General features: G+C 59.8%; 8 protein-coding genes across 8 annotated transcripts; 3 read left to right on the top strand and 5 right to left on the bottom strand.

Moving 5' to 3' along the window:
• Positions 1–130: 130 nt before the first annotated feature.
• On the bottom strand, positions 131–981 carry DCS_06742 (Mitochondrial import inner membrane translocase subunit Tim17 family protein; the record flags this gene model as incomplete). Its single annotated transcript, XM_040804030.1, has 4 exons — positions 131–234; positions 304–492; positions 573–692; positions 780–981. The coding sequence occupies 4 exons, from the start codon at positions 979–981 to the stop codon at positions 131–133; spliced, it is 615 nt and encodes a 204-aa protein (XP_040654134.1).
• Positions 982–1,564: 583 nt separating this feature from the next.
• Positions 1,565–2,863, top strand: DCS_06741 (tRNA -methyltransferase; the record flags this gene model as incomplete). The annotated part of the gene is made up of 1 exon (XM_040804029.1): positions 1,565–2,863. One exon carries the CDS (start codon positions 1,565–1,567, stop codon positions 2,861–2,863), a length of 1,299 nt encoding a protein of 432 aa, XP_040654133.1.
• Positions 2,864–3,040: 177 nt separating this feature from the next.
• On the bottom strand, positions 3,041–4,789 carry DCS_06740 (DNA primase small subunit; the record flags this gene model as incomplete). Its single annotated transcript, XM_040804028.1, has 4 exons — positions 3,041–3,674; positions 3,763–4,209; positions 4,291–4,485; positions 4,566–4,789. The coding sequence occupies 4 exons, from the start codon at positions 4,787–4,789 to the stop codon at positions 3,041–3,043; spliced, it is 1,500 nt and encodes a 499-aa protein (XP_040654132.1).
• A 2,012-nt stretch (positions 4,790–6,801) lies between these two features.
• DCS_06739 (uncharacterized protein) lies at positions 6,802–7,288 on the top strand (the record flags this gene model as incomplete). Its single annotated transcript, XM_040804027.1, has 2 exons — positions 6,802–6,983; positions 7,042–7,288. The coding sequence occupies 2 exons, from the start codon at positions 6,802–6,804 to the stop codon at positions 7,286–7,288; spliced, it is 429 nt and encodes a 142-aa protein (XP_040654131.1).
• Positions 7,289–7,553: 265 nt separating this feature from the next.
• DCS_06738 (stress response regulator) lies at positions 7,554–10,127 on the bottom strand (the record flags this gene model as incomplete). The annotated part of the gene is made up of 8 exons (XM_040804026.1): positions 7,554–7,957; positions 8,023–8,221; positions 8,334–9,185; positions 9,261–9,368; positions 9,465–9,537; positions 9,647–9,675; positions 9,729–10,052; positions 10,119–10,127. 8 exons carry the CDS (start codon positions 10,125–10,127, stop codon positions 7,554–7,556), a joined length of 1,998 nt encoding a protein of 665 aa, XP_040654130.1.
• An 8,142-nt stretch (positions 10,128–18,269) lies between these two features.
• On the bottom strand, positions 18,270–18,959 carry DCS_06737 (uncharacterized protein; the record flags this gene model as incomplete). Its single annotated transcript, XM_040804025.1, has 1 exon — positions 18,270–18,959. The coding sequence occupies one exon, from the start codon at positions 18,957–18,959 to the stop codon at positions 18,270–18,272; it is 690 nt and encodes a 229-aa protein (XP_040654129.1).
• A 381-nt stretch (positions 18,960–19,340) lies between these two features.
• Positions 19,341–19,613, bottom strand: DCS_06736 (uncharacterized protein; the record flags this gene model as incomplete). The annotated part of the gene is made up of 1 exon (XM_040804024.1): positions 19,341–19,613. One exon carries the CDS (start codon positions 19,611–19,613, stop codon positions 19,341–19,343), a length of 273 nt encoding a protein of 90 aa, XP_040654128.1.
• A 904-nt stretch (positions 19,614–20,517) lies between these two features.
• Positions 20,518–22,958, top strand: DCS_06735 (uncharacterized protein; the record flags this gene model as incomplete). Its single annotated transcript, XM_040804023.1, has 3 exons — positions 20,518–20,754; positions 20,815–20,871; positions 20,928–22,958. 3 exons carry the CDS (start codon positions 20,518–20,520, stop codon positions 22,956–22,958), a joined length of 2,325 nt encoding a protein of 774 aa, XP_040654127.1.
• Between the last annotated feature and the right edge of the window lie 286 nt (positions 22,959–23,244).

Raw genomic sequence — 23,244 nt, 5'->3', positions numbered from 1 at the left:
GAAACTCCCATTCTGTACCCAGCAGTTGTTGCAGCATCTCCCCCGGCGCCCCAAAAGAGGTGCCCGTTGTATCGTATATGTACAGGTGCCCAGCGGATATATGGGATCCATGAACCGGGAAAGGGGGGGCTTATTGGCTGCCCTCGACAGTTGCGTTGACGGGGTTGATCTCGAAGCCGTACTTTTCTTGCATGCGCTCTCGCCTCCGCTCCTCGTAGCCCGGAGGTCGAATACCTGGGTGCCAATGTCAGCTCGGCTTCGGTTTCGGCCTCGAGCCTGGGTCGGGGTCGCGTCCAGTCTCACCTCGTCCCTCGCCAATCTCGGCAACGGTCTGCTCGACAGGCAAACGGGTCGTCCTTCGAAGCGTCTCCTTGCGGGCGAACTCGTCATCCTCGTGCTTGAAGCTGTCGATTCGACCACCGAAGAAGTGGAGCGTTCCCTGGACGGAGCCGACGAGGGCGCCGAGGCCGACGAGGACGGGTAGCCTTCGTGCTGTGCGGCGAGGGGCGGTCAGAAATCAACACAGCACTCGACGGCACGAAACGCCGTGGCAGTCAAGGCACACGACGTACTGGGGAGACCGAGAACGGCGCCGCACATGAAGCCACCAAAGGCGGCGGCCCACGCGTCATCCTTTTCGCGCAGGTTCATCATCGTTCGGGAGAAGAATGCATAGGCTCCAGGACCAGCCGCTGCAGGACAGAAAGGGAAACCGCCCGTTAGCTCAGACGTCCTGGCACGCAACGACGGCGGGAGGGGGGAGGGCTAGATTCGCGCACCGCATATTCCGATGATGGGTCCTCCGCGCGTAAAGACGCTCATGGCACCGACGTTTCGCTTTGACATGGCATTCCGTATAGCAGCAAGGAAGAAGCCACTGCCGAGACCTACGAGCGCCGTCTTGGCCGTCTCATCGAGGACATCGTGCGCCACGTACGGCTTGTCCTCGGCCTTGACGTTCGGGCCCCTTTCGTGATCCATGAGTATCGGTCGGCGCGGCGTCGACTTTATAGGGAGCGGGGGGGGGTATCGAGGTCGAGGAAGCTCTTTTTTGAGGGACGGATGGCCGTGCTGGATGCCTTGTCGTTCATAAGCTGCCTGCAGCAAGGGCCGGGCAGTGTGGATGGCCTGCACTAAGATTCTGTTCACGTGACCTTGTAGTAATCGAGCCAACGCGGATTGGCCGCAATCTGCACGCCCCACTAAATATTTTTTTGGGACTTGCATCGTGAAGATACCTGCAGCGGCTCCATTGCAGTGCAAGTGTAATGATTCTTACGGCTTCAAGCGTCGATAATTAACTCCATAGGCGTCGGTCATCCGTGCAGCTCGAGAAGGCGTCCCTTTCTCGCTCTAACTCACGCGCGGTAGCTCCCTCCAAATTCTCTTCGGGCACAGTCTTCCGATTCTCGTGCGTGCATCCGGATATTCACGTCCTCTTTGTCCTTCCGGCGGCATAATATCAGCGAGACCCTCGCCAGGCACCCACCGATCTCTCGGCGGCCCCCTCCAAGTGATGCACGACGCGGGCGTTGGGCTTGAGAGGGAGACTCGCCCATCCACGATGTCCGGCTCCACCGTGAGCACCGGTGCCGAGGGTGTGCAGGTCCATGCCGACGGGGACGTTTCTCGGACGCAAATCCGCCAACAACCCGAGGGGCTTCCAGGAGCCGACAGCGGGGAATGTGCCGTCGCCGTGGGGAAGGACGATGCCGTCGCGGAGAAGCCGGGGACCGCGGGGGGGGCCACGGAAGAGGCGGCAGAGGCGGCAGAGGCTCCGCCAATGTCCAAGAACGCGCTCAAGCGCCTCCGTCGACAGCAAGCGTGGGAAGACGGTGCGGACGAACGGCGGAAGCGCCGCAAGGAGAAGCGGCACGACCGCAAGGAGAAGCAGCGGGAGGAGCGAGCAGTGCTCGTGGCCCAAGGCGTGGACCCCCGGTCGCTGATACCGGTAAAGGCGGCGTCGACGGTGGTTCCCGTGACGCTCATCGTCGACTGCGACTTCGAAGGCTACATGACGGACAAGGAGCGCATCTCGCTCTCCAGCCAGGTCACGCGGTGCTACTCGGACAACCGCAACGCGCGGTACAGGTCGCACCTCTGGGTCGCCGGCTGGGGCGGCAAGATCGAGGAGCGCTTCAACACGAAGCTGCGCAGGCAGCAGGAGAACTGGCGCGGCGTCGGCTTCGTCGCCGGGGATTTCCTCGCTTGCGCGGCCAAGGCGAGGGAGAGGATGGCGAAGCAGGGCGGCCAGATGATCGAGGCGCTGCGGCGGAGCGTCGACGAACCCCTCTCGTGGCACCGAGACGAGCAGGACCCCTTCCCGCTGCCGCAGCCGGCGCCGGCGCTCGACGACGGGTTCAGGGACGTCGTCTACCTGACGTCGGAGTCGCCGTACACGCTGCAACGGCTCGAGCCGCACACGTGCTACGTCGTCGGCGGTCTGGTGGACAAGAACCGTGAAAAGGGGCTGTGCTACCGGCGCGCGTGCGAAAGAGGCATCCGCACCGCACGCCTGCCCATCGGTCAGTTCATGGTGATGCAGAGCCGGCAGGTGCTGGCGACGAACCACGTGGTCGAGATCATGCTCAAGTGGCTCGAGCACGAGGACTGGGCCGTCGCCTTCTCGGCCGTCATCCCCAAGCGCAAAGGCGGCAAGCTCATCGGCGACGGCGAGGTCGAGGTCGAGGCCGACGAGGGAAGGGCCGACGCGGCAGCGGACGGCGGAGAGGACGTCGACGACGAGGGACCGGGCAAGGAGACGTTGGACGCGACGGAGACGGCACGAGTCGCCGAGGTCGCGGGCGATGCAGACGCTCGTGCCGACGGTGACGGTGACGGTGACGCGGGACACGATGAATAGCGGGCATCCTGTGCCGGATCAGAATCAGATGAGACAGCGCAAGCAAGCCCCCCCCCCCCCTGCCCCCCCAAGACCTAGCCGTTTGCTCTTGCTCGTCCTGTTGTGGAGAGCGAACCCCTTGCCTCGTCACATCCCCCGCCCCTTTCCCACGAGGGTTTCGCCCAAACGCCAGGTGGCTCAAAACTCCATGGCGTCTTCGTCACGCTCCCTCTTGACTCGGCCGTGTCCCTCATCCTTCATGAGGGCGGCGACGAAGGAGCGGAAGTAGTCAACGTACGGCCTCAGGCTCGTCTTCTCCCAGTCCGACAGCGGCTTGCCTTTGGCATCCTCAGGCTCAGCCTCGGCCTCGGTCTCGGCCTTCCAGGCATCAATCTCGGCCAGGAGGCTCTGCACGGTCGGCACGCCGAGCGGGTCAAAGGACTCGAGTTGCCTCGTGTCGATGGGGACGCAGACGCGGCCTGTGCCCGGGTGGACGACGAAGGGACTCTTGAGCAAATGGTTCAGCTTCTTGCTGACTTCGATGTCGAGACGCGGGTACGTGTACTCGAGGACGATATCCTGCTTGGCCTCAAGCAGCGCTTTCGCGTCGAGGTTCTTGCTCGCGCCCGTCTTGGCGACGGCGTCGATGTCGGCCCACTTCGAGGTCGAAGGCCGGCCCGGCGACGAGCTCCACTTGCGGCGGAGGGAATCGTTGAGCGTCTTGTCCGGGAGGAGCTGGAGCAGCCTCTCGGCCTGCTCGTCCGAGGCCCAGGGGTTCTGCGTCGCGAGGACGTCGTCTTGGAAGTGGCTCCGGAGAATGTCCAGGCTTCGGCTGCAGGTCGTCTCGTCAGCCGTCTCCTCGTCGTCGTCATCGTCGTCGTCATCATCTCCGTCTTGCCACGGCAGAGCGAGGGGCATACTGGATATGGGGGTGAAGCGGCCGCCACACGTTGACCTTCTTGCCGCTCTGGGCACCGCCCTTGATGACCTCGAGGTAGCCCGCGATCGCCCTCCTCTTCTGGTCATCCATGCCGCGAACCTTGCCGTCGCACACCCAGGCGTGGGCTCCTCTCCGGCCCGAGTAGACCCAGATGATGTGCTTGAAACCAAAGTCTTGGCGCAGGGCGACGTCGACGACCTTGATGGCCATGGTCATGAAGGTCCAGCACTTGCGGCAGATGTTGGCCTTGTCGCAGCAGGTGCGGATGTCGTCGTAGTCTGTCAAGTCGATGTCGAAGCAGAGCTCCTTGGCGAGGGGCTTGAAGGCGGACGAGCCGCGGAGGGTTTTGCGGTCGCGGGGGTTGGTGGTGTAGACGGGGCCGATCTCGAAGCGCGAGGGCATGAGGCGGAGGACGTCCTTGCGGAGGCTTGGCGAGCGTCAGCAGGTCGGCGGCGGCCCGGGCGGGGGCGGGGGCGGGGAGGGGGCGGGATCGTCGCCCGGCACGCACAGGTCGGCGGTGGCGAAGGATTGGTATCGCAGGTAGGCATCGTTCTGGAGGGTGAAGGCGAACTCTCGGTTGGCAAAGTCGTTGGTCGGCGTCGGGCTGTGATTGAGCCACTGGAAGAGGTGTCGCCAGGGGAAGAGGCGCTGGTAGAAGCTGCGCATGACTTCGGGGTCCGAGGCCTTGACGGCCGTCATGTCGCTGCGGCGGCGGCCGTGCCAGTCAGTTCGGTCCGTCCGTCACGGGATTCCGAGGTGAGGAGGGGGGGGGGGTGGACATACACGGGCGATTGTGGCCTCGGCGGCGAACTCGACGTCGGCTCTTTGACAGGCGCCGAACTGGGAAACTCGCCATCCGAGTCATCGTCGGCAAACAGCTCATCCAGCTGAACCTCCTTCTTCACCGAGTCGGCGTCGACCTGGCTCGGGATGGCGGCCTGGTCATCGACGGGCTCGTTCTTGACGACGGCATCGTGGGCGCTGGCCTCGGTCATGGCATGCGGCATGGCGGTCGCGTGCTCTCGTTCTCGAGCCGCCGTCTTTGCAGTCTATGGCCGGATCGCAATGCTCCGTCCGTCCGGGCCGCGGTTGTGAGTGCGAGGGCGAGTGCGTGTGCGTTGAGAATGCACCCAATTTTGTGGCATGAACCTGTCGTCGGTTTGTGAGACGCGTCAGGCTAGCGGACGCGTTGATGGGCCGTCGCAGTGCGTGGGCACGTGAACGGGCCATTGCTTGCGCACCAGCAAGTGGTACGGAGTACAAGTTCTCGTACTGTACGGAGTAATTGAGTATGGGCAATCATTACTGTGCTGCTGGACTCCGCACCACAAGGGCAGTAAATACAGTGAGGTGAGTACTTGTACACTTGTACACTTGTACACTTGTACACTTGTACACTAATTATTGCAAGCAAATGCGCAGTAGCAAGGAGTACTTAAGTACACATGTGCTCCGTACTCCGTACTTACTGTACCTCCAAGTAATTACCGAGTGCTCAGTACGGAGTACTCCGTACTGATATTGATATCAAGTGTCCACAGAGTCAAGCAGGGGTCGGGTCGAACGAGGACACTTACGCGTCATCATGAGCTGCGAGTAGTAATCCTCGTAAACAATCGCTGAACACCTGCTGCCAGCCTCCTCGGCGCTGCGCACTAGGTACTCGGTACGCACCTTGATCGGTCAATGCCCCATCGTGCGCCGCACGGCTCTTCCATCCACACAGCCGGTATGGTCGAGGACATGTGCGTGCTGTCGCTGATTCTCACACCATGTTGGCGTGTCAATCATGAAAGTGCCGACCAGCGCCCATCATGCGGTGCTCCGTGGGAGGCTATTTCAATGGCGACGGGACATGTCCGATCCGACATGCGAGTGCTTCGGGCGAGGACGAGGGGTTGCCGGGTCGGAGCATGGGCGCCCTGGCTGCGTGGATGATCCGCACGAGCACGAACATTGCATTGCGTGACAGTTGGGTTGCGTGACGGATGCCCATGAGTGCTAGGATGCGCGCCTTCCCCAGACGTGGTTGGTGGGCACCTGCAAGTACGGTCAAGGCTCTCGCCGCCGTAACCAGGGTGCTTCCTACCCTACGATCGAGAAGATTGTGAGGAAATCGTGCCACCGGCATCGCCCGCGCCTGCCACTGCGCTCCGCGGAAGGTGGCTCCAAGCAGAGAGGTACAGGTACGCGGGCGGGTGTGGTGGTCGGTGGCCGATGGAGGATGATGCACCGCAAGTATAAGTAGCAAGTAATGGTCATGCAGTACAAGTATGTACATGTACATGGATCGACACGGAGATTCCGGCAACAGCGCCGAGGGTCTGTCACTTCCTTCCCTCGCAACGGCGGATATGGCGGGTGCAAGTGCCGTTGCACCTACCTCGGATGAGGTCTCGAAGCAAGTGCCAAGCACGGGGCGCGCGCACAGGGACGCACTCGCACAAACACGCAGGTGCGACGCACGCACCCATGCATGAATGTGTACGAGCACTTATTAATTACATGTACGAAGCGCTCCCTCCCCCTTACTCCCTAAAGGCATGTGCGCTCTTTAGTTGCATGCTGGCACGGGCTTGGGCGAGTACTTCCACCGCCGAAGGCATCGACTTGCGTGTGCTGCATTGCATCTGCGTCTTCCGCACACAAGCCGTTATCCATTCGCACATTGCAGGTGCCCCAACAAGCACCCTCATGATGGCATGTAACCGATCATGTCGGGCTGTCGTGTAACTAACAGGCAACAGGCAGCAGGCAGCAGGCTTCCGCCGCACAGTCCGGCCCCGGCGGCCAACGCGTCAGTCATTTCATTCCGTCAGGCAGTCGGTCGGTCGGTCGGTCGGTCGGTCGGTCAGCCCCCATCATGGATCGGCTTATATGTTCCTTTCATCCGTCTGCTTATTCATTCGTGTACATGCCCCTCGGCCTCGGCTCTCTGCTTCGTGCGAATGCGGCTTCGACGTTGATCTGTCCGTGCCCGCACAAGCCACCAGAACCGCTCGGCTGCCCCATGCATCCCATGCACCCCATGCATCCGGTCACCGTCGACGTCCCTGCCGCCCGGACCGCCCGAGCCCGGCTCTTGTCTCCCTCGGTGCCCATCATTGCCTCATTGACACCCTCGATTCCCTCGGTTCGCCGAAGCTCCGAAGGGAACCCCGCCCGCGACCCGGTCGAGACCGCCATGGACTCTCAGCCCGGGTGCTGGGATCCGGCCGAGAAGCCGCGCCACGTCAACGAGGCTCGCATCCGTCGGCAGGGCACACTCGTATAAGTCCTCTCTCGGCCGCCCTCCCCCGCATGCGGATCGACCTCGTCCCAACGTCACCGACGCTCGCCTCCCTCGTCGGAATCGCCGCGGCGCCGTGACGGTCACGGCCCAAGGCTTCGCTCCGTCGCAGCCCGGGCCCGGGGCCCCGAGCCCCTCCTCCTCCCCGCTTGATCCCTGGCCTCTCCTCCAGGCCATGCCATCCGACGCCGACCGTCGCCAAGAGGGGAGGACGTGACGCCCGAGACGTGCCGCGCAACTCCCACGCAGGAGGCCCGCCCCCGAGACCGAGGTGTCGATGCTCGATTTCCGAGCGAAACGTCCCCCAAGCCGCCCGACGGCATCGCGGCCCGTCTCCCTCGCTTCCCTCACATCCCTCGCCGCCCGAGCCTCCCTCGCCGCCCCGAGGGACGCGGTGCCTTCGCCGACGAGCCTCCCCCCGGCGGCGGCGACGACGACGACGATGGACCGACTGGGACATGGGCTCCGGGCGACGGCCGGCCTCAGCCGTAGTTGCCCTGCGGCGCGTTGACCCGCTGCCGCTTCTCGGGGGGGCTGTCGTTGTCCGACAGCCGGCCCGAGGTCGAGTCCATGGCGGCCGCGTAGCCGTGGCGGCCCATGGCGTACTGGTTGGTCCCGTTCATGAAGCCGCCGCCCCACTGGTCGGTGCCGCTCTGCGCCAGGTGTCCCGGGGACCAGGCGGAGCCGGAGGCGGCCGGGGGCGTCGTCGAGGCCTCGAACTTGATGGGGTTGCCGCTCATGAAGGGCACGCTGCCCATCATGTACCCGGCGCCGTCGCCGTCGTGCTGGGCCGCCGGCTGCGCCTTCAGCAGGTGGGCCATGTGCGTCTTGATGGCCTTGAGCATCCCCTCCTTGGTGAAGGGCTTCGCCAGCACCCCGTTCATCCCTGCGGTCGGCCGTCATGGTCAGCCGCGGCAAGGGCCCGTCCGAACGGTGCGGCGCGGCACCTACCGTGTTCAAAATAGCTGTTGACCTCGTCGGGCCGGATGTTGGACGTCATGGCGATGATGGGCGTCGACGGGCAGTGCTGTCGGATGTACATGGTGGCCGACACGCCGTCCAGCCGGGGCATGATGATGTCCATGAACATCATGTCGAAGTGCTCCCGGCCGACGCTGCTGACCCTCGTGTAGGCGTCGGCCCCGTTTTTCTGCTCAACGACGTCAGAAGACCTTGCCCTCTAATCGTCTCGGACGCAACTCCCGCGGCAGAGGAGGGAGGGATGGCGGAATGAGGCATCGGGCCGGGCGAGTCCGACTCACCGCATGCTCGACGTCACAGCCCATGGACTTGAGGAACTTGATGCCGATCTTGGCGCAGGTCGGGTCGTCCTCGACGAGGAAGACGTGCGGCTTCTTGGGGCCCCACAGGGACGTCGACTTGTCGAGCGGCGTCGACGGCGCCGACGACGTCGACGCCGGCGCCGGCACCGACGAGGCGGGCGCCTCCGTCACGCCCAGGGACGCGCCCTCGTTGGGCATGGCGTAGGGGATCTTGTGGATGTGGTCCGACGAGAAGGGGTCGATGCCGACGGTTTGCCCGACGGGGTAGACGGGGTAGCGGCTCAGGTCGTTCATGGGATCGTGCATGAGCGGCATCGAGACGGGCGTGATCATGGCGGCCGACTCGGTCGGGGACCCGTACATGCCCTGCAGGCGCTCGAGCTCCCGGTCGGCGACGGTGTCGGTCGTGACGCTCGACAGCAGCTCGCGCGCGCGGCGCAGCTCGGGCACGGCGTCGTCGACGTCGCCCGCCGGGCAGCCGGCGGCGCTCATGGGCTGGTTCATGAGCCCTCGGTTCCGGCCGTCGTTGTAGGGCGTCAGGTAGTTGAGCATCTCGTACTGGCTCTGCTTCTGGGCGTTGAGCATCTTCTGCAGCGTCAGCACCTCGTTGACGAGCAGCCGGTTGGTCTGCGAGACGTCGGCGAACAGCTCCTGCAGCTGCTGGACCTGCTGCTGCGTCGCCGTCAGCTGCTCCGAGATGACGCTGACGTGCTGGCTCGTGGTGAAGTCCTCGGTCGCCGGCTGCTTCCTCGGCGCCGGAGCCTTGCGCCGGATGTTGTCGAGCCCGTCCTTGCTGTCGGCCCGGAAGTAGGGGTGTTTGAATTCGAGAATCTCGAGACGGCCGTTAGTTCGCGGATCGGGCCGACGGGCGCGGGACGCGGAGCCGGGGGGGGGGGGGAGCCTCACATTTCCGTTGGGGTTGGACGAGTCGCCGTCGCTCGACGGCTTCACCTTATGGAAGTCGTACTTGTTGAGCTGCCGGATGAAGCTGGACATGTTGCTGTGCTTGAAGTGCTTGGGGAGTATCGATCTCGTGAATTTTTCACCCTCGCCTCGTCGTCAGCTTCCCGTCGGAGGCGAGCCGGGGGCGGCGGCGGCGCGCTTGCTCACCTCGACGACGACAAAGGTGTCGCCGTCCTTGCCCCATCGCGCGACGTCCTGGTGGGAGGGATCCTCGAGCATGCTAGGGCCATGTCAGCGCGCGGTGCCTGGCCATGAATGCATGCACCCATCCATCCGTCGACGGTCCATGGACGCATTGATCCATCCGGCGGGGCGGCGAGGGCAAGTACCGAAAGAGCTTGCGAACCTGCGAAACGGCCTGTTCTTAGCGGCGGCTTGCGGAAGGGGGGCCTCGCATCGTCGTCGACTCACGAATTCGCTCGCGTTGTTGCCGCCACCCTGGGCGGCGGCCACGTCGGCGCCCGACATGGCGCGGGAGGCGAGGCGAGGAAGGGGTCCTTCCGGGGCGCCGCTATCGGGCTTCGGAGCGGTCGTCGTTGTCGTCGTGAGGCTCGGGGGGGGACGTCGGTCCGTCGAAGCCGGCGAGCGGCGGTCCGAGGCGGCTGGCGCGGCCGTCGCGCGGCCGAGGGGATCAACTCCCCGGCGGACGGAGCGTCGAAACGCAGCGGCAGACGGCGCTGCCTCGCTTGCGTCGCCGTCGCCGTCGCCGTCGCCGTCGCCGTCGCGGCGCCTCCTCTACGAGGGCGGGACGGGCAGAGGCCGGGGCTGGGCGATGCTTCGACGATGGACGGGCCGTCCGACTTCCGGCATGGGCGACGGGAAGGATTCGCCGTCGCGCGTCGCTCGACCAACGGGACGGGCAGGGGCTCGCGAGCTCGTTCACCTCGTCGGTGGTCGGTCGGGTCGCGATGGGTGGAAGCAATTGGCAGTGGGAGCCAACCTTTCTGCACGCAAGCCGGGAGTTTTGGTCCTCGAAGAAAGAGGGTGAATGGAACTTGCCGGGTGGGTCGGGGGAGGCGAACCGCGAGCGAGCAATTCGTGCCTGCGAGCAAGTATCTCTGCGCTGGGTCGAGAGAGGAGCAGTGGAAGAAGTACAGTACTTACTTTCTGGGGTGCACTCCGCACAACTACTGTAGTTGTACGGAGTAGTTGTACTGTACTTGCAGTGCTTGCAGCCCACCAGTCCACAGAGGAGCACGAGAACGAGGTCCAAGTACGAGGATTACGGAGCACAGTACGGAGTACATGTACATGTACTCTCGTATTACCACGTACTCCGTAATACTTGGAACTACTTAGTACTTACTTACATTGATACCTGGTACATTGATACCTGCTATGGAGTACAAGTAAGTACATGGACGGAGTGCCACCGTACCACAGTTGCACGAGTAGTACTCCGTACAGCACAAGTACATGTACAAGTACTTGCTTGCGTGGGCGAGTGCAGGTGCTGGGATCGATGGACGATGGGGTAAGTTGAGTTGATAGTATGGAGTACATATAAGTACATGCAGTACTCGTACTCTGTACTTGGAATTACTTGCCCAACTAAGAACCAACTACTAGGTAAGAAAGTACCTACTAGTGACTGGTACAAGCAACTTGGCGTACTTGGTTGTGCTTTGGCGAGTAATAATTCCCCGAGCACTCCGTACACCTCACCACCAGCTAGAGTACAAGTACACCCAAGTACTTACTGTACAGTACTGTATTTGCTGTGCTGTAAGTAAGTACTAGGTACTTAAGTACAGCACTTGGGTGGAGAGGGGGGGATGGGGGGCCCCAAGGACGAGGTGGAGTTGGGAGGCCGCCGAATGAGCGGGTGGAGGTGGAGGTGGTACAGTAAGTAATTACCTACAGTACTGTACTTGGAGACGAAAGGGCCAGCAGGGGACGAGGAACGCGGCAGCAGCAGCGGCGGCGGCGACGGGCGGCAGCGTGGCCAACCTGCTCGAGGCTAGGCAGGTTAGGCTCCGTGCCGTCCCGTCTGTCGCTCAAGGTCGCTCGCGTCTGGATTCCTGCCCTTCGCTCAGCAATGGCAGGGTGTTGGAAAGTAGGCAGCGCAGGGTCTGCCCAAAACGGGCGCTCGACCAGGCAAGGAAAAATGAAGACCGAGGGCGGCCGGCCGGTGGACCAAGGCGACGTCGACTCTGCCTCGAGACTTGGCGGTTTCTGGCAGCGCATCGTTGTTACGGCGCATACTTGGGTGTTTATGGCCCAGAGGCTTGAAGGGAAAGCAAGTGCCCTCGCGATGGAAAGTACTTGGTACATCGACCAAGTTTGGTACTATACTTATATAAGTACATGTGTGGGCTCCGTAATTACTGGTTGTACTTACTTACCGAGCATGTCGATCGTACTAGTCGCCAAGCCTAGCCGTGCTAGAGGTAGGTACTAACTTGGGCGCTATAACATAACAGCAGGTAATGCCTAGTAATCAGCACCCACCGCTCAAGTACAGCTACCAAGTATCTAGGTAGGCAGGCACAGGCGCGGAAGGTGTACCGTACGGCGGTGGCCTAGTACTAATTACCTAGTACTAGGCATCGACTACTGCTAGGGGCCTACTAGGCTCCTACCTAGTAGGTAAGTAGTACTTTACCTGTGCCGTGCGGGTACATTAGTGCTGCACTGCACAGTACTTACTTGCTTGCTGTGGTTACTTGCATGTAAGCATATTCACGGCAGTAATTACTCCGTACTCCATGCAGACAGAGACTAAGTACGCACTTGCACATGGCGAGCTGCGAATACGAGGTACCAAGTATTGGCTTGGGCATGGCCTGCTCCTCGGTTGCGGGAGTTGGGCATGGCAAGACGGACCAAGTGCTTGCGGCCTCATACGCGGCTTGCGCTAATATCGCAGCATGTCCTGTTGCAGCACGTGTATTACTTATTATTGTTGCATGTACAGTACTGTGCCAGGTACGTACTGTATGTACTTGCACCTACAGCACAAGTAAGTACTCCGTACTTTCTTACTGCATTCGTTGTGCACGCTCACTCGTCTCGCCTCAAAGTTGGTACTTGGGTGCAAGTACTTGCATGTACAGTACTTGCTGCAAGTACACAAGGAACAAGCACACGTATGGTGAATCCATGTACGGAGGAGTATTACTCGCGTACAACTAGTTGCACACGTATTACGGGTGGATGGAGAAATGCTTCTACTTACTTGCACTTGCAAGAGCAGCAAGTGCGGAGTAATTACAAACAAGTACTGAAGTGAGGTGGACTTGTTGTTGTATGTGATTACTCCATATCTGTACTTACTTACTTGCACCTATTTCAAGCGGACAGTACCTAATTGTACTGTACTTTCTTGCTTGCATTGGTAGTCCCATGTCGTGCTCTGCATCCCGTGCCGTTCACTTTCAAGACATGGCGGGTGCATATTGCACGACCATGTAATCACGCAGCACACCTGCATGCAGGTACTTTTACAGCAATAGTATTCATACTCCGTAATGTGATGCAGGTGCGCTTGGTCGGAACACTCACGAATACCTTGCGCGCAATGGCGTGCGAGACAAGCTTTGCCGTAGGAACAAGTACTGCCTTGAGAGTCGCGTCGGTGCTATTAACCAAGTGCTGTCTAATTCGAGGCTAGCCCTAGCTCGGCCCGCGCACCAGCAACTGCCAACCAGCCAGTGCACTACCCGCAACGTCCCTATCCGCCGTTGGTGCCTGCGCACCAGCCGACTGGCCAATGAACAGGTCGTGTTCCGCGTCCACTGGCGGAGCAGCCCGTATCTACGGGGTAATTACAGTACGGAGTACCCTAAATTGTGCTGATAAGTAATAATAAGTACTAGGTAATTCTCCGTACTTACTCCGTGCTGTACAGTACTGTACAGAGTACCTACTGTAGTACGGAGTGATACGAGTAATTGCTCAAGTACTTGCAGTAGTACTTGTACTTACTGTACTTACAGTGAGTCCAGCATTCCCCGTTCGGAGCACGTGCTCCGTTCATGCACTTGTAAGTATCCGTGTGATTATTAGTCGACTTATTATTGGTTCGGAGCACTACGAGTAAGTACTTGCATGTAAGTACTCCGTACTCCGTATCCGTAGAGCACGAAGTATTACATGTACAGTAGTGTATTATTTCATGGTTGCAAGTAAGTACAGTAGGGTATTATTTCATGGTTGCAAGTAAGTACAGTAGTGTATTATTTCATGGTTGCAAGTAAGTACAGTAGTGTATTATTTCATGGTTGCAAGTAAGTACAGTAGTGTATTATTTCATGGTTGCAAGTAAGTACAGTAGTGTATTATTTCATGGTTGCAAGTAAGTACAGTAGTGTATTATTTCATGGTTGCAAGTAAGTACAGTACTGTATCATTTCATGGTTGCAAGTACAGTACTGTACCTTAGGACTGCCCGCTCGACTTTGCTTATAGTACTAAAGTACGGCAAATGCGAAACTTGTGTACTGTACTGAGGACTGGTCGGCGGCGTGCTTACTTTGGTGCGATTGTACTTCCTTTACTGTACGCCCAAGTACGGAGTACATCACAGCAGTCATGCATGCACCTACTCCGTACTGTACCTTGGACTGCAAGAACTGGGTAGCTGAACCCCGTATTCCCAGAAATTAACAACACTGCAACTACAAGCATCAATGCAGCAGCAGTACAGTAACTCGAAGGGTGCGCCGATTCGATATCGCATCACTGCACGAGATGGAGGACTACGAGAACATGTATGAGCACACGCGCAATCCGCATGGACAAGTAGCAAGCACGGGCAATGAAGACCTCCTGGCTTACGTACAATTGCCCATACATGTACACGCATTTACACCCAAGTACGGAGTAAGTACGGAGTACTTGCACTTGCTTGTACTTTTAGCAAGTACGTGCACATGCGGCCAAGGGCAAGTTACAGCATGCACGGCAAGTAATACTGCGCGTAGGTCGCTCCTTGGTTCACTCACTGTGCGGCAACTATTACTGATATGCCAAGCAGGTGTAGGTGCACACGCAGGAATACTGTATAAGTACTTGTGCTCGAGGGCTCATTCCTGGAGCAAGCACGGAGTGAGCACTGCAGTACTTACGTAGCACGCCAGCACGTGCGTGCGTACCGATCAGATAAGTCCTCTGCTCACTACAATGCTCTGCAGCCGTCGGCACGAATACTCGCCCTCCTTGTTCATCTCGCCCTCGTGCCATCGGACAGTTGCTTGGCTCCGTGGAGCAGTCATGGCCGAGCCGCGTGGCGCAAACTGCCACGCGCGGTGAGACATCACCACGTTCCGAACCAACGCACCCACGGTGGTGAAGGAACAATGTAAATAATTCTTCGTCTTCGTCCGCCGCCCGCGCCCATCCTTTCTTCCTCGACACGGCCGGGGAAGCAGGCCGACGGAATTCCGTCCGCGCCCCCTCGTCCCACGCGAGCCCTCCCCATGTTTCGCCCATCGCGCCCGCCGGCGCACGCTTGCTCGTTCTTGACCAGCGCACCATGCGCTTCGCACCGCCGGCCACCGTCACCCACCTCCCGCCTCGATGCTGCCCTCGCATGGCATCGGTGCGTGCTTACGAGCGCCGCAGGCAAAGGAAGGCATGTGCATGGTGGCGAGCACGTGCCACGGTAGGTGCGTGGAGCACGTGCTCGCGGTGCCTTGAATGGATCGTCCATGTGTTCCTACTTGTAAGCAGGCGCGGAAACCTGCACGTGTACTCCGTGGCTGGCAGTGTGTACGGAGTGAGTATTCCTACGGTAATAATACTAGGTAATAATTACTCGCTCCGTGCTTCCAAGCACCTTCATGCGTGCACACCTGCGGTACGTCTATTGATGGCCTGCCGCGTCCTCCCTTTTGGCGTGCGCCTGCTTCATCCATCCTTGTCGGCCGACTGTTTCCCAGGTAGCTGGCTACCTGCCAAGTGCTGCATGCAAGCAGTCGTAGGGGCCGGTGTACGAACCATTTCCCCTTGGATGCACCGAGTATTATGATTGCGGCGAGCAAGTAACAAGGAGTCCATGTCGTGCCCGGCAAGCACGCAGTCCACCTGCGTGCATTCTATCGGCCACCTGGAACGTGCCGATTGTCGTGGGCGCAAATGCCTGCTCGGATGGCGAGGCATCACGCAGGCGCAGGCGTAAGCATGCCGTCATTGCTCCGTACTTGCTCCGTACTTGCTCCGTACGGAGTAGAGGGGACGCATTTGCCTTTGCACCTGCCCGGGCATCCTAGTGTGCATGTAATTGCATCACTCTGTGCTCCGTATTCCCACTCCGTACCTGTGCGAGTGCTCGTCCCGCGCCTCGCACCTACCTACCTTGGTACGACGACCCTCCTCCCCGGTGCGCAGCCACCCGGCACGTCGGTTGCTTCCTTCTTCCTGTGCCCGTCGAGCCGTCCGGTAGCAGGCGCGAGCAAGCAGGCGCGAGCAAGCAGGCGCGAGCACGCTGCCGACCGAATCACCCCGTGCTGCTTGCCGGTATCCCGCCAGGGGCCATCCATCCTTCCCCAGCTGAGCTGCTGCCGTTGAACCCAAGCGGCTCCCGCAGCTCCTGCACGGCGCCTGCGGCTTGCGGCCTTGGTCGACGCAAAGCCTCGCCCTCGCCGGCCCCTTCGCACGCCACCTTCGTTAGCGCGGCGGCGCGAGGAAAACTGGCCATGGCAGGTGCAGGTGCGTCACGTCCAGGACACGTCCCAATCATTTTGGACCGAATGGCTTCGGGCAGGAGCCCTCCACCAATGCCAACCCAACCATGCGCCTGCGCTGCTAGCCTCATGTGCGCTCGTAGCTTTTCCCGGCGCCATGGGACCGAACCGCGCACCATCGGCGCCCCCAATGCCAAGCGACCGATGGGATTCATCACCCGTCTGCCGGCTGGCCGCTCTCCGGGGTAGGATTCTTCGAGATGCCATGGCTCGAGCACGATGCCGCCGGAGTGCCGGTGCGTGCTGGCTCGCCGGCTCACCGGCTGGCATGCCTGGTCCTTGTCGAATCGTGCCGCACATGTCGTGTGGAACAGGCAGGTTCGGACGAGGCCGATGTCGAGCAAGTGGGCGTTGCTGACGCACGGGCCGGGCAGAAGCAGAAAGAGCAAACGTTGCCTCCGAGGGGGAGGGGGGGGGGCGTACCGTCATGCAGCAGCAGGTGCGACGCACTGGACGGAGGAATGCACATGTCGACCGACGGCATCCGAAATTCCGAATCATCAAATAATAACGGATCAAAGAGAATAACTCGATGCGAGGGACATGAGCATGCCACATACATGCACGGCGCTCGAGCATGAAACACCTGCGCTTGCCACCACCACGACGTTATGGCTGTGCCATCGAGATGTCCAGTATCCGGTAAGTCCAAGGCAAGGTGCTTGCTTGCTACCAGTGGTCTATGCACCACGTAGAAGACTCTACTTACAAGCATGCTTTCAGTCATAGGCTGTACAGTAAGTACTCAGCTTGCTCCACGGAGAACCGTGTACGTGTTGTACGTAGTACGGTGTGCAAAATGCCAGCTTGCCAACCCGCTTCAAACACCCGCACCCGTCTCGCCGCCTGCCACCGACCCGACCACTATCGGTGCATGACCCAGGCAACTACGCATCTTTTGTTCGCCGCAACATGTACATGCCCACGCGAATTCGCCCTCTGGTCTCCGTGACGCAACCCAGATGGGCCGGAAACATGGTTGCAACGGATGGCATGGCCTGGAGCCGGTCGTGAAAGCGCACACTGCTCGACTCCGATTGGCTGTCGAGGTGCATGCTCAATCTCCTCGCCGAACTCTGCCCATGGCGATGGCGAGTTCCCGACGCCAACTCTTCTGCCTTTTCCTCCTCCTCTTGCTCGTCTTCCCTCTTCCTCCTTTCGTGGGTCTGCCCTTCTTGGCCGGCCACGAATGGCATGCCATACATGTGCGAGAGGCACCCAGCCATTGCCGTGGATGGTGGCAGCGGCTCGTCAACGGCAGTTGCTGCTCCTACATGTGCACACCTCGATACCAGTGCCCTGCATCATCCCTATGCACACGGCAGACAACGCCCGACGTCAACTCCGATACATTTCCGATGCGACGATCCCCTGATGGTAGGCGTAGGTAGGTAGGAGGAAGGCGAGGGAAATGCCACCTCATGTCCTTCCTCGGCCTGCCCTGGCTCGAGGTCCAGGGTAGGTCACCTCCCTCCCACTCCACGCCACCGCGCCGAGCATTGATTAATAGATGAGCACTGTAACACACATATTATTAACCTCTGGACGTCACACCATGTCCCTCTCCCGATGGTCTTGTCCCAGAGACCTAGCTATTGCAGCACAAGTCAGTAGTCTTTTTTTTCGCCCGCGTTTGTACTTGGGCGTGTCAATCCTGTGCCCTAGTTGCAAGATGATTGAGCGAAGCTCACGTTGTGCCGAGTGCGTCCCGCCAGCCGTTCCTGTGATGCCGCAGGCGTGGCAGTGAATTCTCATTCGTAACCCCTTCCATGTCGCACCCTTCTCTTCCACCGACTACTCCTAGTGTCTCGCATTCTTAAAGAATCAAAGCGATTGGAATGGGGAGAGGAAGAAGCGGACGAGCTTCTCCTTGCTCGCCAAAAAGCCTTAGCAAAGAACAGGGAGAAGTCTTTACGCACCCAAGAAGATTTGGACGAATCTTTTGCGCCTTTGGCCCGACTTTGTCGATTTGAAGCGTCAGTTGGTGTCGAGAGGAAAGGACATGGCTCCTCTAGGGCTGCAGTCTTTGGATGGAATAGAGGAAGCTCTACAACAAGAGTTGGTGTGCAGCGGCAAGAAGCAGAAGCGATCGCGCAGGTGCAGAATGCATGTTCCGTGGAGGCTATTGACTGGTCTAGGTTTGCTTCGGATCTGATCCTTCTTCGTCGGGGATTCTTTCTAGCCCATCCTCTCAATACAATGTTTCCTTCCTCTCGGAAGGGTCTCGTCCTCGGGACATCAACACTCGCCCCAACCCCCGTCTCTTTTAGTGCCACTCAGCCGAGGCGGCAATGACGGCGCCGTTGGCATCAAAGGCCTCCTGAACAGTAAGCTTCCATGCGGGGGAAGCCGAAGCCTGCTCGTCGGATCTCTTCGATCGGCGAGCGAGGCTGTAGCTGCCAACGTTCTGTGGTGCAGAAGAGCGGCCCTTGCTGGCACAGTATCCGGCCTTCGGCTGTGCGTTTGGCTTAGGGTACGTAGACCAGTCACCAATGAATCCCAGAGTTATTTCCCAATGGCCCTTGTTCAAGGGATTGGCGCTCTGGAACATTGCGTCAGACTTCTTGTAAATGTCCATCCAGAACTGGTCCTGTGCAGCAGTGTGGATTTTGTTTTCGACCTTGCAAGCAAGGCAGGCTTCGCGGTCTTTCCGGTAGGTGCTGCCGGCGCCGAAGAGGCAGTCCCGATATGCGTTCATCTTGGAGGCGTTGTTCAAGTCCGCCAGCGCGCCCGTGTCGCGTTCGCATTTGTCCGAAATCTTTTGCTCAGCAAAGCAGGCGGGAATAATGCTGCTGCCCCCTAGGGTCAAGGACGCATCGGGGTCAGGGTGGCAGGCATCGCCCATCTTGGAGTTTGGCATTCGGTGCGCCAGCGAACGCCCGGTGAAGCTCTCGGCGGCGGAGAGGGTTCCGAAGGCGGCGACAATGCCGGCGAGGACGGTGGCATGGCTGAGCATGTTGGAAAGAGTCACTGCGGAGATGAGTAAGAGAGTAAAAGGGTTGCCGAGCTTTGCTTTTGAAGAGACGGTATTTTGGACTGAAAGCAGTGTTTGTTGTCGTAATCAGCTTCTGAACCTGGCCTCCTCCGGGGGGGTCATCGTCATTTTATTCTTGACAATTCGGTGGAAACTGAATCGGCATGATCTCATTTGTGCACTGTATTTATATTCGATATGTCGATCCTGGTGCAACTGTCGTACGATACACGACAATGCGCCCAGTTATTGAGTGGTTCCTAAGTGTTCTCCTCTGGCCGGTATCCTTTCCGATTGATGAGGTATTATTGTTTTTGGCTTCGTTTCCTCGTATCCAAGATTTGTTCGACCTCATATCCCTGTTCATCTTCGGCATTGGCTTTGATCTGCGGTATAGAGTTCCTTGGCGCTTCGTCCCGGTCCAGCTTCGAGGCTAGCTGCCTGAAGTGGACTGCATAGTCGGAGGCTGATCCCTTCTGATGAAGTTCTTGAAGTCCAAGTATGTTCTGCAGCACGATTTTCGTCGACGGTGCCGAAAGCTTTCTTCATGGCTTTATCAAAATTGTCCAAGTCCTTGAAGATGATATGCGTCTCTTTGCCTCTCTCTTCATGGGGACTGTTCAAATAGTCCCTCATGATAGGTTCAAACAAACCATGCAAGTGCTGTTCCGGTAAGGCATCCTGCTTCGTGAAGGATCTTGGCTGCTGGGTCGGACAACTGAGTTGGATAAAACTGGTGATGGGCCCTGAGCTGGGTGAGGAAACCTTGGGAGTGCCTCCGAGGTTCCTTCCAAAGTTATCGGCTGCTTGGGCTTTACAACTTGTCCGAGGTCCGAAGCTTGCTTGTGCTTCAGTTTCGCGACTTGCTCCCTGAGCGCTATAGGATCCTTATACATGTTCTCCTTTGTCATGGTGGATCCTGTGTTGGTGGATGGCGACATGTTGACAGTATGAACCTACTGAACAAGAGCGTTCAACGTGTGACGGCTGGCATTTCCCAAGGGATAAACCTAGGCTGGCAGAAAGGTTATAGCATCTGAGTAATAATTGAATGCCGCGTTGGTGATAGGTCGTAGACCGCAACCAGTTGATCGGGTCAAGATCTTTGGGGATCAGACCATGATCGATGAACTGTGTGTTGAACGCCGACTAGCCGTCTATAGAGTGGGAGACTGTAAAGTTTTTCATGTACTGCTTGTGATGGAAGCGATTCCTGCCCCTTTGTGCCCTTGCGGTTCCTGTGCCGTGTGATTGCGAAGTGATTATTGGAATGGATGATTCTCACTTACGGAGTACAGAGCATGGAGTACTGGCCGACCAATAATTACTTAGATCTGATTGGTCCATCGCCCCGACTGTTGTTCCGCCGTCCCCTTACTGGCGCAGTTGCGCGGCCTATTCTGCGACCGTGCGCAGTGGTGTGCAAGTACTGTGCTGTAACCTCAGGACGTAACAGGGGCCCAGTAGTGGGGGAGGGGGGGGGGGCGCTGCTGACTTAAGTGCTAAATTTGTGAGCACCATTGGCACATGGATATAATTCATGGGGCACGCCGTGCTCGGTACACCACAACACCAAAGGTTGACTCCGTCACCTTTGGATGCCATTTTGGACCTTGCGTTACCCCTCTGTCGTCGAGAAGCTGACCACTCGCCCTGCTCTCCTTTTCCCGCCAACGCAATGTCGCACAAAGGGAAGAGCAGCGCGAGCTCGTCCAAGGGCAAGAAGTCTGCCAAGTCGGGCGGTGAAAGCAAGACCGAGGATGTCCTCCAGGCCGTGGTACGTTGTCGGTGCCGGCCTCTTCGTGACGGGACGATCCATGCTCACGCCGTCCAACAGGTTCTCGCAGACTCCTTCCAGGACAGGTTCAAGCCCTTCACCGTCGGCCGGCCGAGAGTATGCTGCCGCCTTCCCCGGCGAGACGCTGCAAACGCTGACTCGGCCCTCGGCAGTGTCTCCTACCTCTCGCCAACACGCCCCTCATCGAATATACGCTCGAATTTCTCGCCATGAACGGCGTCAACGAGGTCTACATATACTGCGGCGCCCACACGGACCAGGTGGAGGATTACGTTGGCGGCTCGAGGTGGTCGACCTCATCGCCGTCCTCCCCCTTCTCCGTCCTGCAGTTCATCCGCGTTTCCGATGCGCGATCCGCCGGCGACGTCCTGCGCGACATGGACAAGCGATCCCTCCTCGGCGGCGACTTTGTCCTCGTGCACGGCGATCTTGTCTCCAACATGATGCTCGACGGCGCCCTGGCCGCCCATCGCCGACGCAGGGAGGCCAGCGCCGCCAACATCATGACCACCGTTCTCCGGAGCGGCGGCCGCGAACGCCACCGGACCAAGACGAGCGGAATCACACCCATCTTCGTCGTCGACACCCAGAGCCGGCGCCTTCTTCACTACGACGAGATGAACCCCCTGCAGAGCGACCGCTACCTCGCCCTCGATCCCGCCATCGCCGACGAGCTCTCGACGGATTTCGAGGTCCGCTCCGACCTGATCGATGCCCAGGTCGACATATGCACCCCCGAGGTCCTGGCGCTGTGGTCGGAAAGCTTCGACTACGAGCTGCCGCGGCGAAACTTCCTCCACGGCGTTCTGAAAGACTGGGAGCTGAACGGCAAGATGATTTACGCCGAGATCCTGGCCGATGGATATGCTGCACGGGCCAGCAACCTCCAGATGTACAACGCCATCAGCCGCGATGTCCTCGGTAGATGGACCTTCCCCTTCATCCCGGAAAACAACCTTGTGCCGAGCCAGTCCTACCAACGGCACGCGCACGGCCTGGTGATGGAATCCAACGTGGCCCACGCCCCCGATGCCCACCTCACAAACTCCGTCATCGGCCGGGACACCACCGTCGGATCGGGCAGCCGGGTCTCCAACAGCGTCATCGGCAAAGGCTGCAGGATCGGCGCCAACGTTGTCGTCGAGGACTCCTTCGTCTGGGACCACACGACGGTGGAGGATGGAAGCTGCATATCCTTCTCCATCCTGGCCGATTCCGTCACCGTCGGGAAGAATTGCTCGATGCCCGCGGGGTCGCTCGTCGGGCCCAACGTTCGAATCGGCGACAACGTCGCGCTGGAGAAGAGCGTCGTCCTGTCGACGGAAAATCACGCCCGAGAACCCGTGCGCGGGGACGCGGGCCTCCTCGGCCCCGAAACGAACGCCGCTCCCTTTGTCGACCCCGACGACGACGAGCTCGACGACGAGGACCCGGCGCGCCTCCAGAAATCGCTCCTCTACTCCCTCGCGCACCTGAACCTATCGGCCTCTTCCATCTCCACCTTGGCGACGGATGCCTTCTCCGACGACGAAGGCGACGGCCACTTCCTGTCCGCCGACGCCGGCATGTCGTCGCGCTCTCGCCTCTCTTCGTTTGCGTCGGATGACTCGGCTGGCAGGGTCTCCTTCCACGCAGACGCCGTCCACGGCCTTCTCGACGCACTGCGGGCCGAGTCGGGCGACTTTGACTCGGCCAAGCTCGAGTTCATGGGCCTCCGGCTGGCCAACGACGCATCCGACGCCATGATGCGCAAGGCCGTCGCGACGGCCTTTGCTCGACGTGCCGCCGAGCTCCTCACGGCCGAGCACGGCTCCCTCGAGCCCAGCAAGGCGGCCGAAAGCGCCCTCACGGCGCGGAAGGGCGCCCTCAAGTTCATCGACGAGGTCGGCGTCGGCGGCGGCGAGGCCGAGCAGGTCGAGTTCGTGCTCGCGCTCCAGAGGGCCCTGCAGCACGCCAAAGGTCCCGAGCAGGCCAGGACCGGCACTCTGCTGGCGGCGCTGCTGCAGCAGCTGTACGCCCGGGATGTCCTCGAGGAGGACGGCATCCTTGGCTGGTGGGAGGATGGCCGGGCCGGCGACGGCGACGGAATGGCTGCCCTGAAGGACAAGTGCCGAGTGTTGGTGGAGTGGCTGGAGAATGCCGAGGAAGAGGACGACGAGGACGACGAGAGCGACGACGAGTAGCCGCGCAACGAGTGCATGTGGGCGATGGGGAGGCGGCGGAAAAGTTGACCAATGCGAGACGGGATCTGCTGCGAGAACCTTGGCTATCAGGGCACGCTTGCATCTAGGGTCACCAGACGTGCCTCTGCGCGGTGTCTTGTCATGTTTGTACAAACGATCCGCCCACACTCGGAACGAACTCGTCGCCTTTTCATCCTTGCACGCCTCGGGAGGGTCCGAGACGCAAGCTCCGTGGTCCCCAAATCGTACACGCGCACGTCTCGTCTGCATGCCAGCCAACCAACAA

This window comes from Drechmeria coniospora, chromosome 03 (assembly GCF_001625195.1).
Source record: "Drechmeria coniospora strain ARSEF 6962 chromosome 03, whole genome shotgun sequence".
NCBI lineage: Eukaryota > Fungi > Ascomycota > Sordariomycetes > Hypocreales > Ophiocordycipitaceae > Drechmeria > Drechmeria coniospora.
This window is presented reverse-complemented; position numbering and strand designations above follow the sequence as displayed.